At 48.1% G+C, this 15,880-nt stretch overlaps 1 protein-coding gene across 1 annotated transcript in view; it reads right to left on the bottom strand.

Moving 5' to 3' along the window:
* CDA (cytidine deaminase) overlaps positions 1–15,880 on the bottom strand; it is a 53,176-nt gene that overhangs the window by 1,295 nt on the left and 36,001 nt on the right. Inside the window, exon 2 of the mRNA XM_083161946.1 lies at positions 15,321–15,432. Coding sequence (XP_083018072.1) covers positions 15,321–15,432 — 112 coding nt within the window. The remainder of the gene's footprint in view (positions 1–15,320; positions 15,433–15,880) is intronic.

The following is a 15,880-nucleotide window of genomic DNA, read 5'->3' as shown; positions in this document are numbered from 1 at the left end:
GGAGCTGAGGTGAGTGTAGGTGGGAAACAGCCCAGGAGATGAGGTGAGTGTAGGTGGGACACAGCCCAGGAGATGAAGTGAGTGTAGGTGGGACACAGCCCAGGAGGTAAGGTGAGTGTAGGTGGGACACAGCCCAGGAGATGAGGTGAGTGTAGGTGGGACACAGCCCAGGAGATGAGGTGAGTGTAGGTGGGACACAGCCCGGGAGATGAGGTGAGTGTAGGTGGGACACAGCCCAGGAGCTGAGGTGAGTGTAGGAGGGACACAGCCCAGGAGATGAGGTGAGTGTAGGTTGGACACAGCCCAGGAGATGAGGTGAGTGTAGGTGGGACACAGCCAGGGAGACGAGGTGAGTGTAGGTGGGACACAGCCCGGGAGACGAGGTGAGTGTAGGTGGGACACAGCCCAGGAGATGAGGTGAGTGTAGGTGGGACACAGCCCAGGAGATGAGGTGAGTGTAGGTGGGACACAGCCCAGGGGATGAGGTGAGTGTAGGTGGGACACAGCCCAGGGGATGAGGTGAGTGTAGGTGGGACACAGCCCAGGAGATGAGGTGAGTGTAGGTGGGACACAGCCCAGGGGATGAGGTGAGTGTAGGTGGGACACAGCCCAGGGGATGAGGTGAGTGTAGGTGGGACACAGCCCAGGAGATGAGGTGAGTGTAGGTGGGACACAGCCCAGGAGATGAGGTGAGTGTAGGTGGGACACAGCCCAGGAGATGAGGTGAGTGTAGGTGGGACATAGCCCAGGAGATGAGGTGAGTGTAGGTGGGACACAGCCCAGGGGATGAGGTGAGTGTAGGTGGGACATAGCCCAGATGATGAGGTGAGTGTAGGTGGGACACAGCCCAGGAGATGAGGTGAGTGTAGGTGGGACACAGCCCAGGGGATGAGGTGAGTGTAGGTGGGACACAGCCCAGGGGATGAGGTGAGTGTAGGAGGGACACAGCCCAGGAGATCAGGTTAGTGTAGGTGGGACACAGCCAGGGAGATGAGGTGAGTGTAGGTGGGACACAGCCCGGGAGATGAGGTGAGTGTAGGTGGGACACAGCCCGGGAGATGAGGTGAGTGTAGGTGGGACACAGCCCAGGAGCTGAGGTGAGTGTAGGTGGGAAACAGCCCAGGAGATGAGGTGAGTGTAGGTGGGACACAGCCCAGGAGATGAAGTGAGTGTAGGTGGGACACAGCCCAGGAGGTAAGGTGAGTGTAGGTGGGACACAGCCCAGGAGATGAGGTGAGTGTAGGTGGGACACAGCCCAGGAGATGAGGTGAGTGTAGGTGGGACACAGCCCGGGAGATGAGGTGAGTGTAGGTGGGACACAGCCCAGGAGCTGAGGTGAGTGTAGGAGGTGATACAGCCCAGGAGATGAGGTGAGTGTAGGTGGGACACAGCCCAGGAGATGAGGTGAGTGTAGGTGGGACACAGCCAGGGAGACGAGGTGAGTGTAGGTGGGACACAGCCCAGGAGACGAGGTGAGTGTAGGTGGGACACAGCCCAGGAGATGAGGTGAGTGTAGGTGGGACACAGCCCAGGAGATGAGGTGAGTGTAGGTGGGACACAGCCCAGGGGATGAGGTGAGTGTAGGTGGGACACAGCCCAGGAGACGAGGTGAGTGTAGGTGGGACACAGCCCAGGGGATGAGGTGAGTGTAGGTGGGACACAGCCCAGGGGATGAGGTGAATGTAGGTGGGACACAGCCCATGAGATGAGGTGAGTGTAGGTGGGACACAGCCCAGGAGATGAGGTGAGTGTAGGTGGGACACAGCCCAGGAGATGAGGTGAGTGTAGGTGGGACATAGCCCAGGAGATGAGGTGAGTGTAGGTGGGACACAGCCCAGGGGATGAGGTGAGTGTAGGTGGGACATAGCCCAGATGATGAGGTGAGTGTAGGTGGGACACAGCCCAGGAGATGAAGTGAGTGTAGGTGGGACACAGCCCAGGAGGTAAGGTGAGTGTAGGTGGGACACAGCCCAGGAGATGAGGTGAGTGTAGGTCGGACACAGCCCAGGAGATGAGGTGAGTGTTGGATGGGACATAGCCCGGGAGATGAGGTGAGTGTAGGTGGGACACAGCCTAGGAGATGAGGTGAGTGTAGGAGGGACACAGCCCAGGAGATGAGGTGAGTGTAGGTTGGACACAGCCCAGGAGATGAGGTGAGTGTAGGTGGGACACAGCCAAGGAGATGAGGTGAGTGTAGGTGGGACACAGCCCGGGAGACGAGGTGAGTGTAGGTGGGACACAGCCCAGGAGATGAGGTGAGTGTAGGTGGGACACAGCCCAGGAGACGAGGTGAGTGTAGGTGGGACACAGCCCAGGGGATGAGGTGAGTGTAGGTGGGACACAGCCCAGGGGATGAGGTGAGTGTAGGTGGGACACAGCCCAGGAGATGAGGTGAGTGTAGGTGGGACACAGCCCAGGGGATGAGGTGAGTGTAGGTGGGACACAGCCCAGGGGATGAGGTGAGTGTAGGTGGGACACAGCCCAGGGGCTGAGGTGAGTGTAGGTGGGACACAGCCCAGGGGATGAGGTGAGTGTAGGTGGGACACAGCCCAGGAGCTGAGCTGAGTGTAGGTGGGACACAGCCCAGGAGATGAGGTGAGTGTAGGTGGGACACAGCCCAGGAGATGAGGTGAGTGTAGGTGGGACACAGCCCAGGAGATGAGGTGAGTGTAGGTGGGACACAGCCCAGGGGATGAGGTGAGTGTAGGTGGGACACAGCCCAGGGGATGAGGTGAGTGTAGATGGGACACAGCCCAGGAGATGAGGTGAGTGTAAGTGGGACACAGCCCAGGGGATGAAGTGAGTGTAGGTGGGACACAGCCCAGATGATGAGGTGAGTGTAGGTGGGACACAGCCCAGGAGATGAGGTGAGTGTAGGTGGGACACAGCCCAGGAGATGAGGTGAGTGTAGGTGGGACACAGCCCAGGAGATGAGGTGAGTGTAGGTGGGACACAGCCCAGGAGATGAGGTGAGTGTAGGTGGTACACAGCCCAGGAGGTGAGGTGAGTGTAGGTGGGACACAGCCCGGGAGATGAGGTGAGTGTAGGTGTAGGTTATATATAAAAGGGGTTGGGGGTTGTCCTTTTTCCGTACTGTGGGGGTGGCAGCACTTCTATAGAACCTTGCTGTTAATAGAGGCACAGGGGATAGGGATGACAAAAAGAGGTATAGAAGTGCGCTCTTATATCTTCACCAGAAACGGTACATAGTGGTAAAATAAATTGTGTTTATTCAGAACATCAGTACAAAAATATATTTCTTTCAGTTTCGTGATTCTCGTAATAATTGATCCAACATCTGACTTAAAACAGCATAAATGACCCTACATGTTTCGTCCAATGAGGACTTCTTCAGGGGTGAACAGGATCAAAAATCAATAAGGTAAATGGTCTAATTCTCCTCAATAATTAAGAAGCAATCTGACATAATATTTTGTCATATAGAATAATGTGGTTCCATTTGTAACCAGAATTCACAACGCGCTTTGGGTAAAAATTATACAGCTGACCGACCGAGGTTACATAGTTACATAGGGCCTTACTCTAGTTCACTCTTAGAGGTAAATTCCTTCTTAGCTGGACAAAACCATGTGCACTGCAGGTGGGGAAGATGTTACTTGTGCAGAGAGAATTAGATTTGGGTGGTTTTTTTTTTCCTCAAAGTGAGATCTATATTGCAGTGTAAAAAAAAAAGCAGTCAGTATTTACCCTGCACAGAAACAAAATAACTCACCAAATCTAATTCTCTCTGCACCTGTTACATCTGCCCCCCTGCAGTGCACATGGTTTTGTCCAGCTAAGAAGGAATTTGCCTCTAAGAGTGAACTAGAATAAGGCCCATAGTTACAAAGTAGGCGAAGCTGAATAATAGTATTCAACCTATGTTTATAGTAGCTAGTTGTATAGTATGTTCCGATATTTTAAAGACAGATTATGTTACTTATTCGAACCCATGGATGTTTTTAACCAATAAATGTTTATCCAACCTTATGTTAAACGTATTTATAGTGTCTGCCGACACCACTTCTCCAGGAAGAGAGTTCCATAGTTTGACTGTTCTGACTGTAAAGAATTTTTTTCTTCTAGATGAACAAAATCTTTTTTCTTCTAATCTAAACTCGTGCCCTCGAGTCCTAGATTCCTGTCTAGTAAAAAAAAGGGTGTTTGACAGTTCCTTATATTGGCCCCTAATATATTTATACATATTGAGCATGTCCCCCCTTAAACGTCTCTTCTCTAGTGTAAATAGTCCTAATCTCTCCTCATAGCTTAGCCTTAAATTCTCTATTCCCCTAATAAGCTTAGTTGCTCTTCTTTGGATTTTTTCTAATTCTATGATGTCCTTTTTATAGTGTGGGGCCCAGAACTGTACTCCGTATTCGAGGTGCGGTCTAACAAATGCTTTGTACAGTGGCATAATTACTTTTGAGTCCCTAGTTTCCATGCCCCTTTTAATACATGCTAGAATTTTGTTGGCCTTTTTAGTTGCTATATTACATTGAGCACTACACCCTAGTTTGTTGTATATTTGGACTCCTGAATCCTTTTCGAGTACTGATTTACCCAATTCATCCCCGCTTAGGTTATAACTAGCACACTGGTTATGTCTCCCAAGGTGCATGACCTTACATTTGTCCACGTTGAACCTCATCTTCCACTTTTTTGCCCACTCGTCTAGATTGTCAAGATCATTTTGAAGCATGGTGACATCTTCTGATGATTTAATAACTCTGCTCAGTTTTGTATAGTCCGCAAAGATGGATACCTTGCTGAGTAACCCCATCCCAATATCATTAATAAAAATGTTAAACAAAATGGGCCCAAGAACCGAACCCTGTGGCACTCCACTTAGTACTGGTATCATATTTGATATGGCACTGTTCACAACCACTCTTTGTTCTCTATTACACAGCCAGTTCCCTACCCATCTACAGATATTTGCCCCTAATCTCAGGTCCTCCATTTTATTTATCAACCTCTTGTGTGGTACGGTGTCGAAGGCTTTAGCAAAATCTAGGAAAATCACATCTACAGTATTTCCATTATCAAGGTTTTTGCTAACCTCTTCATAGAAACCTAGTAGATTAGTTTGGCATGAATGATTTTTCACGAACCCATGCTGGTTATAACTGAGTAAACTATGAAGGTCTAAATATTCCTGGAAACCATCTCTTAAAAATCCTTCAAATAGTTTACCCACTATTGATGTTAAACTAACAGGTCTGTAATTAGCGGGATCCTCCTTTTTTTCCTTTTTTGAATAATGGCACTACCTCTGCTATTCTCCAATCTTTTTGGTACCTTTCCTGATGATAGTGAATTATCAAAGATATAATGTAGAGGGAAAGCTAATTCCTCCCTGAATTCCATTAGTACCCTAGGATGAATCCCATCTGGCCCAGGTGATTTATTTGTTTTGATTTTGCTGAACCTCAATAGTATTTCCTCCATAGAGAAATCAATATTGAGGTCCGGCTTGTTCATCCCATTTGTGGTATGTGTACATTCCACAGTCTACTCTCCCATAGTAAACACTGATGAGAAAAACTCATTTAACAGTTCTGCTTTTCCTTTATCCTCCGTAAAACTTTTTCCAGTGATATCGGTTAATGGGCCTATGTTGTCCTTAATTATACATTTACTATTTATGTATTTGAAAAACTTCTTGGGGTTAGTTTTGTGGCTATGCGCTCTTCATAATCCCTTTTAGCTACTTTGATTTCCCCTTTGCAAATTTTGTTTGATTTAAGTTATTTTTATAGAATTTAAATGCTCTTGTTTTATTGTTGATTGCTGACTTAACTTTTTTGTCCAACCATGGTGGCTTTTTTTTATTGAATTTATCCTTATTTACTTTAGGAATGTATTTAATGGTTAATGATTCAAGTACATTTTTTAGAGTATCCCACATTTCCTCAGCATTTTTCCCCTCAAAAACTGTTTCCCACACAATTCTTTTTAGGGCTTCTCTGAATAATTCGAAGTTAGCTTTTCTGAAGTTTAGTATTTTTGCTGATCCTTTATGAAGTAATTTACTGAAGTTGATTTCCAGTGAAACCATATTGTGGTCACTGTTTGCTAGATGTTCAATTACTTTTGTGTTTGAAACTAGATCTATGGCCCTTATTCTGATCGGTGCGGAAATTCCCGCATGCGGACGGACCGCCGATGTTGATCGTCTGCGCATGTGCAGAGGTCACTCTGCGCATGTGCAGGCGATTTCGCCGCACGGATTCTTTATACGCCGCACAGGGGGCGTAGAGGGGCGTGAGGGGCTACTTAGCCTCATTACCCTATGCATACGCCCCGCGTTTCATGGGCGTTCCCATGCAAACGCGGGGCGTATGCATGGTAATGAGGCCGTGACGCGTGGGTACGGGGCGGGCATCTGACATCGCCGGATGTCAGCTGCCCGCCCCTATACATGATTTCACACGGACAAGTGTCCGTGTGGTCTTGTGTTGCGGGACCTGGTGGAGCGTGCGGCCCTGCATTCGATGTTCGGCGACCATCGAATGCAGGGGCTGCTCCCACCATGGAGGAGGCGTATCCCCGTCCAATTTCATGCGGATCGCCACATATCCGCATACGGACGGCAGGTGGCGATCCGTATGGAAGGCGGGGATTCGCCTGCACGGTTGCGGCCGCATATTCTGATCGGGCCGCACCGATCAGAATAAGGGCCTATGTTATTTGTTAATACCAAATCCAATAATGCCTTATTACGAGTTGGAGCTTCTACCGTTTGTGTAATAAACTGATCTTTGAGTAAGCTTAGGAACCCACTGCTTCTTGCTGTTTTGTTTTTCCAATCAATATCAGGTAAATTAAAATCCCCCATAATTAATACCTGACCTGATCTGATGATTGTTTGATTTGGTTTAAAAGAAGAGACTCGTCCCTTTTGTTTATGTTCGGAGGTCTATAGCATACCCCTATTAACATTTTATAAGGTTTTTTGTTATTATCCGTTATCTCTGCCCACACGGCCTCCGTGTAATCTTCCTCTGTGCCTGTGCTCATTTCTTTCTCACACGATGTTAAGTTATTTTTTACATATAGGCACACACCCCCGCCCTTTCTATTTTCGCGATCTTTTCTCTAGAGTATATATCCCTCCATGCTTAAGGCCCAGTTGTGTGACTCGTTACACCATGTTTCTGTAATACCAATAATGTCATAATCGTCTCTAGTGACCACAGTTTCAAGTTCCCCGATTTTACCTGCTAAGCTTCTTGCATTAGCCAGTAGGCATTTTAATTTATGTTTATTTTTATTTGCGTCCCTAACATTGTGTTTAATTTCTCCTCTGGACTTATTTGTATTCCTTACTAACTTCCTCGCACCCACCTCCCCTTCAGTAGACTCTCTACAGCCCTCCCCACCATGCCCACTGCCTGACCTATTTACAGTTTTGAAACTTCTTCCTATGTCGTTGACTCCTACCCATACCCTAAGGTCATCTGTACCTAACAGCTGTAATGAGGTAAGATACTGTTATTACCTAATATTCCTGGAGCACCCTGGAAATTACCCACTGTCACGGACCCACCGGTCGCCTGCTCCGATACGTCAATCTGAGCAGCTCGGGCCGTGACTGGGGTTCACTTAGGACACTCGGGTCCTTTCCTTGAGGTACACTGCCACCAGCCAAAACCTGATTTTAGCGCTTGAAACTGCGCAAGGGGCGGCTTGTCTCGCACCTGACCGCACAATACAATATATAAATGGTAACACGCTGGAGCGTTCTCTTCTGAGGCTAATGAGTCTTAAGAACACAGAACCAGGACTGAGAATGTGTATTATTTATTCCTAGAAATACTACAGAGCTTTAGAAAATAGTTACAAGATTTTACAATGATTTTAAAAGTACACACGAGTTTTAAATGCAATTTCAGAAATAAAATAAAAAGGGAAAAATGACAGAACCGTAGCTTACACTTAAGTACCAATCCTGACGTTGGGGGGTTCTCCACACGAAATCTCTGGTCGCTTACAGCCTGTTTGCTAGACCCCCAGGTAGTGACACTGACTATAGGGAGAAGGGTCTTAGTTATACCTTGAAGACTCCCTCATCCCTCCCACCCTTGGGATTTTTAACCATTCCCTTGCTGAGCCTAGTGAAGGTCCCTAGATATAGGATCTTTGCCATAAAGAATTTGTCCCTGCTTTGAAGTAGATTTTATACATTCCTCAAGTGATAAGAGGTAATTTAGTGTGGAGGGCCAGAGCACCTTTTGGCCTGTTGGCTGGACACTATTGCTCTCCCCCCAATCTGGTTTATGAGGGGTCTCAGATCTTATCTTACATCCTGACTCCAGAGGAGTCCACAGATGGCTACACTCCCTGGGTCACCAATAGTCCACACATTAATACATGACATGTTCTGATCTCCCACATAATAATCACAGGCGGCATGAATTTACCAAACATACCAGACATACATTGATTGCACAGATAATCATAACAGGAGGCATACGTTAATTTGATCGATCACCTGATCTGATCGTTACACCTCCCCCTTTTAAAATGGCGCACAGAGGCGGTGACCCACGTCACCGTCTCATCAGTGCGCTATTAACTACATCACCTGGACGGGCAGCAGTGGTCTCTGTGCTGAGACAGACTGCCACTGATTCTGCGGGATCTGTACTAACACTTCCCTATACTTGACGTCTGTCATGGCACCGCCTGACGCCATAGCCGTGGCTAGGGTGGGCAATGGGCATAGTCCCTGTCCCTCTCGCAGGAGATTGCAAACTAAAAGCACACAGGTGTCCTCGAACCCATAGTCTGCGAGCACACTGATATAGTGGGAGCTGTGCCCTTCCCGGCTGGTATTGACACAGCCCACCACAGCTGTGCGTCGGACTCCTGGACACGGATTCTCCCCTGCAGCTGGCAGTTTGGCCTTACTCACTGAGATCAGTACCAGACCATTCCGCCACACCCCAAACGCCCATCCCCCTGGGACTCGTAACTCAGCACGTCTACCTATACCACAGGTGTGGGGCATTCTCCCAGCACTATATACAGACTTAAACATGTCTTCCCAGCACCTCTCCTGAGCTGACTGACCCCCCCTCCCCTTCACTGGGGGGAAGGTCCACTCACTTAACACCTCACACCTCATCCTTTTGTGAGGAGATTTGCTCTCTGTGTCTGTGTGTGTGAATTGTGAAGGGGGGCAAGGGGGAATACCAGCAGGTCATTGTCCCCTGTCTTGGGAACATCCAAGCTCAGCCTTTCCGAGGTTAATGGAGCTGAGTTTACCTGTGCTTCGCGGGCCCTCCCACCCTTCTGGTTACACACAGCAGCTTCCCTACTAACCACTGGCTCTATTCCTGACACAACCCTCTCACTGTACCCAGGGGTATCTTTCCCACTTCCCAGGTATGGGGCAGCCTGTGCAGGGTTGATTCTCAGTTCTGCGTGGAAAGCCAAGCTTTCCATGGCAATCCAGGACACCTTCCTGAGACTGACCTTCCCTCCCAGACCCGCAGGTTCTGTGGCTGGGGTGGTGCCACTGAGGTTCTCAAGAGAGGCATCCGTTATCCAGTGACGCTGGAAAAATGCACTCTCTGGAGGATTCTCAGTGTCTGGAGGGAACCCCTGCTGTGCTCCTGTATCTGTGTTTGTGTGGCTACAGTAAGGAGGGGGGTTTGGGGGGAAAGCTGCAGTAAGGGACACTCTCTCCCTATCTGACATGTCTACAGTGCACACAGGACCCACCGGGTCACTTATTATACCTGGTACCACATTTCCCACAGTAGCGCAAGACATCACATTATCAACAGTAACATCAATATCATAACCTGGGGAGACATCCTGCAATACCTGCAAATTAGCCTGTGCATCTTCCACAACACATGGGGCCCATCCTGCTGGCTTACAATTGCACCGTGGCAAAAACGCTATATCTGGATCCCATTGTCTCTGAGCAGGAATGGGTTTATCTGAGCATGTTGTCACCAGCAACTTATTGGCAGGTACATGCGCTGCCTGCAACCAACTCAGATCTGTTCCATTTGTGCAGTTAGCGTCCCCTGGCACCATGTCACAACCAGACATCACTGGAGGAACAGGGTTAACGTCTAGCACAGCAACCTTAATGACATCACCAGCAGCACTCCTACCACTGATGAGTGAGGGTGTCTCATTCCCACCTAGATTAGGGCATTCATTTAACCCCACAAACTGGCAAGGATTACCCACTATACCTGTCTCTAACTCACCCTCCACCTCCACCGAAGGTACGGCACTATCCCAGATCATCCCAGGGGCTTCACACAAAATAACAACATTGCAATGTTCAGCATGGTTACATACTACCTGAGATGCATCATATGGTTCAGAAGGGTTAGCGACATTGACAGATATGTGGGAAGTTAATAAAAGTCCCACATCAGTAGTCCCACACATACTTGTGTGCATACAGTCAGAACGTCCCATTCCTATTTCCGACATAGTCTCTTCCCTGCATACTTTCACTATGCAGTCAGCCTCTTCCAGAAACAAATCTGGAGCAACGGGTGGGAACATGCTGCTCACATCTTCCAGCAGTTTAAACTGGGCCTTGTGATGTGAGGTCTCTGGAACAGGTTCCACACCGATTGTAGCAGGCCCGGGTACCATGTCCATGAGGGAAACCCCGGTAGACTGTGTCGTTGGTTCCGTAGCTGGTGATAGAAGCTGTTCCAGGCGATTCCTTTCAGCATCTGCCCAGCGGCACTGCTCTTTCCACCATGGAGTATCGAGCTTTTTACAATCATAAGCATATTGCTGCGCTATTTCAAAACAGTCCGTCAGGTCTCTCAGCAGCAACCAAGGAGTCGCATCGGGACCCCAGGTTAGAAACTCGCCGCGATACATGCCGAAAACATTGCGCTCATCATTTCGTGCATGGGTGAGCCGCTTGATCATCTCCCAGCGGGAATTGTTGGGGCAGGAGATACCTTGCAGCTGACATTCTGTAGTGAGTTCCTCTGGGCCCATAAGCCTAAACGGATAATCATCACCATATGGGTCAGAATACTCACTGGGCTCTTCTGGTGCTGTAGGGGATTTGTACTCTGCAGTCTCCCTGACTGCCACACATCCTACAGTCTCCCTGGTGCTAGCAGAGATGTCAGCTCTCTGAGCATCGGTGGTAGTGTCCAGGGCCAGCTCTTTACTCACAACCAAGCTGACACTCACTTGGCTTCCTCTGTCTGCTTCCAAGACAGGGAACTGTGCATGACACGGTCCGGTGAAATTCGCGTCAGCGGTGATTTGGGACCTCTGTCCCTTGTTAGGCTCCCCATGATTGATAACAGAGTCCACATCATGATCCAACACATTATTTACTTCCGCAGACAGTAAAAGTTCAGTACGAAGCCCATCTCCTGCTAACTCAATAGCCACGGCAGATAAAGTCTCACGTAAAGGTTCGCCATCATGATGCCCTGTATCATCCTCCACTGGTTCACCAACAGCGATCAGCCCTCTGAGCCTCACCAGTTCCAACTGGTACTCACGCTCGGCCTGACGCTCTGCAACCTCACGTACAGCTTTGCGCTCCTCAGCCTCTCGTATGGCTTTGCGCTCCGCAGCCTCTCTGTCGACAATGGCTTTGCACTCCGCAGCCTCTCTGTCGACAATGGCTTGGCAGAACTGCACCAGCTGCAAAGCGAATACGGGGTTCACATTCTTCAATTGCCTGCTAGCAGCTAGAAGGTCGCTCTGCAGTGTAGACTTGCTGGGTCCAGCAGAAGTGTTTGACCCTGGCGCGGAATCGTTTGTACTGTCCAGTGCTGACTGAGCCCCTGGGGTAGGATTGTCCATGGACTGGTTTCCTCCAGCAGCTAGAGTCCGATCGGCATCCACTAGTGCCTGAATCAAACATTTTCTACTCTGGCCAGACCAAGGGATATTCCTCTGAACACACACGACCGCCAGGTCATCTCTCCTCATCTGCTGGTAATCAGCCATCCGGAGTCTCACACTTGTCAAATAAAATGATAGGAAAGAAAAACAAGAGAAGGGAGGGAACAGAAATTGCATCCACTGTGTGACTTTTAAAACTATAGTAAAGCTCTGAGTTCTGATTCTGGTGATGTGGGTATTTCTCACAAAATTCTACCCACACTCACCTAAGTTCTTAAAGAGAAAAATGAATTCTCCACCCCACCGCTTGCCGCCAAATGTCACGGACCCACCGGTCGCCTGCTCCGATACGTCAATCTGAGCAGCTCCGGCCGTGACTGGGGTTCACTTAGGACACTCGGGTCCTTTCCTTGAGGTACACTGCCACCAGCCAAAACCTGATTTTAGCGCTTGAAACTGCGCAAGGGGCGGCTTGTCTCGCACCTGACCGCACAATACAATATATAAATGGTAACACGCTGGAGCGTTCTCTTCTGAGGCTAATGAGTCTTAAGAACACAGAACCAGGACTGAGAATGTGTATTATTTATTCCTAGAAATACTACAGAGCTTTAGAAAATAGTTACAAGATTTTACAATGATTTTAAAAGTACACACGAGTTTTAAATGCAATTTCAGAAATAAAATAAAAAGGGAAAAATGACAGAACCGTAGCTTACACTTAAGTACCAATCCTGACGTGGGGGGGTTCTCCACAAGAAATCTCTCGTCGCTTGCTAGACCCCCAGGTAGTGACACTGACTATAGGGAGAAGGGTCTTAGTTATACCTTGAAGACTCCCTCATCCCTCCCACCCTTGGGATTTTTAACCATTCCCTTGCTGAGCCTAGTGAAGGTCCCTAGATATAGGATCTTTCTCATAAAGAATTTGTCCCTGCTTTGAAGTAGATTTTATACATTCCTCAAGTGATAAGAGGTAATTTAGTGTGGAGGGCCAGAGCACCTTTTGGCCTGTTGGCTGGACACTATTGCTCTCCCCCCCAATCTGGTTTATGAGGGGTCTCAGATCTTATCTTACATCCTGACTCCAGAGGAGTCCACAGATGGCTACACTCCCTGGGTCACCAATAGTCCACACACATAATACATGACATGTTCTGATCTTCCACATAATAATCACAGGCGGCATGAATTTACCAAACATACCAGACATACATTGATTGCACAGATAATCATAACAGGAGGCGTACGTTAATTTGATCGATCACCTGATCTGATCGTTACACCCACGATATTACCCTTATTAGTACCCCAGACATTGCCTGTGACTATTCTTAAATGATGGCGTTCTACTTGTCTGCGCAAGGAAAAGCTGCCTGTATTTCTTTTGAGATAAGGGATACCACCCAAGCACAGAGTACATGAAATGTATCAACTTTGAAAAAAAGAAAGCGAAGAGAGATATCAGGATCGAATACCTTAACAGGGGAGTATTAGTCTCTATTTTTCATCCGAGCGCCCATATTTTCAATTGAGATACCCTCTTTCTGCATACATTGCCTGTTACTATGTCCCCCCCCCCCCTCCTCCTCCCCCAAATTAATTCTTGACCCCAATCCTACTATTCTCACTATGGGTCCCATAGTATCTAGCTACCCCCATCGCCTAGTTTAAAATCTCCTCCAACCCTCTAACCATCCTTCCCCCCAGCACCGCAGCCCCCTCCTCGTTCAGGTGCAATCCATCATGACAAAAAAGATGGCGCCTGACAAGAAGTCCACCCAGTGTTCCATGAACACGAATCCCTCCTTCCTACGCCAGTCCTTTAGCCCCACGTTTACCTCCCTGATCTCCCTCTGCCTTTAGAAGCAAAATTTGCAGTCAGGTCTCTGACTGAGCATAATTTTGCTTCTAAAATTGCTGAATGTACCATTAAGTACTAATGCTGTGAAGGAACCTCGGTCGGTCAGCTGTATAATTTTTACCCAAAGCGCTTTGTGATTTCTGGTTACGAATGGAACCACATTATTCTATATGACGAAATTTATGTCAGATATCGGGTGTATACCTTGCGTCCTAATTATTGAGGAGAATTAGATCTTTTACCTTATTGATTTTTGATCCTGTTCACCCCTGAAGAAGTCCTCATCGGACGAAACGTGTAGGGTCATATATGCTGTTTTAAGTCAGATGTTGGATCAATTATTACGAGAATCACCAAACTGAAAGAAATATCTTTTTGTACTGATGATCTGAATAAACACAATTTATTTTACCACCAACAGAAGCAGAGGGTTATGTTAGGAGAAATCGCACCCTGCGTCCCGCCAAGTTTGCTGTCTGTTTCCTGTTACTGTATACCAGAGGCATCTGACATGGGAGCCCGATCCCTGTAACTTATACATGCGGCTGCAGGGCCAAAGTGGCCCGGGAATTGTTAATCATCCCATAATAAATATACATACATAGTACAACTGACAGAAGCCAGAACTGAGCTTTGCAAGCACACATCCTCCCACCTCACTCCTGTCTCTTCTCACTGGTGGCTGCTCTCTGGTTCTGATTGAGTGCCCAGATCTACAGATGCCACCAGGTATACCATTCCATATACTGCATGTTGTGGCACAGTGCTAGTAAAATTATATTCTATGCTGCTGCTACTGTCATGATTTCATCGGGGGACAAGGGTTCCAAGCAGCTGGACCACCCCCCCCCCCTTCCCCCCACCCACCACTGCATTTGCCTAGGCGATGAGCATATACAAAATAAAGTCAATCACTTTTAATAGAAAGCTCCTTTCTAGGAAATTGTGGTCCGTACACTAGGCCTCGGCCGGCTAGATATGGCTGCCACACCTGGGACAATATGTTATACTCCACCTGGGGATAGTACGAAGGGCCTATACTGCTTTATGAGAGCCTGAGTCATCTACTTGGCCCGTGCCGCCCAATATTGTGTATTGTGTACTTCCATGTGCGCGGAAGGGGGCGTCGCCTCATGGGGTGGGGCGTGACCTGCGGGGCATATTTTCAACACTCTGTGGGCGTGCTCAACTGGACGGCCCCCTCCTGCCCGGGAAGTGATTGAACTTTTACAGTGTCAATAGATCAACATCAAAAGGTCAACATAAAAAAAAGGTTGAGGCGCGGAAAGTTCAACTTAAGAGTTTTTCACAATTTTTAAAAGAAACACATGTCAACCTTTTCACATGTCAACCTTTTTAGCTAGACATTGTCTGTGAGCTGTACCCCACCCCGGTATATAATACGCATATTTGGAATTGTTTCATATTTCTATAGGGTTGGTCAGCATTGGAATATAATCCCCTGATGTCATCAGTGCTTGTGATGTCATCTCCATGTGATCCTGTTTCGCTGCGTCAGTAACTGTATTTTGTGTCATTAGAAGAAATACAGGCTCCGTTACTTATAATCGGCTATTAAACAGGCACCCACCTGGCAATGGCAATGCCAACAAACTCCTTACAGCCCTCAGACACGGCCTTCTGTATGGCGGTACGCTCCGCGCATATTCCCAGGGTGTAGCAGGCGTTCTCTACGTTGCAACCTGTATGGAGACAGTCAGAGGAAGACTCATCATCCTAGCTGGTATCTGCACATCCTGCACAGGAGAAGGGATGAGGGATAATGCTTCCACATCACCTTCACTGTTTATCTCTCACCTTCTCCAGAGACCTTACCCACCTATGGTAATCCCTGCCACACCCCGGGCAGTGCCTCCACAGTCTCCAATAATGCTCACACCTATACTGCTTCCATCTACCCGTACTACTCTCACCTGTACTGCTCCCATCTACCCATACTACTCTCACCTGTACTGCTCCCATCTACCCGTACTACTCTCACCTGTACTGCTTCCATCCACCCATACTACTCTCACCTGTACTGCTCCCACCCATATTACTCTCACCTGTACTGCTCCCATCTACCCATACTACTCTAACCTGTACTACTCTCACCTGTACTACTCCCACCCATACTACTCTCACCTGTAC

Source organism: Crinia signifera, chromosome 19, assembly GCF_055691185.1.
Source record: "Crinia signifera chromosome 19, ASM5569118v1, whole genome shotgun sequence".
NCBI classification, from domain to species: Eukaryota; Metazoa; Chordata; class Amphibia; order Anura; family Myobatrachidae; genus Crinia; species Crinia signifera.
The sequence above is the reverse complement of the archived record's forward strand: the minus strand, read 5'-3'. Positions and strand labels throughout refer to the sequence as shown.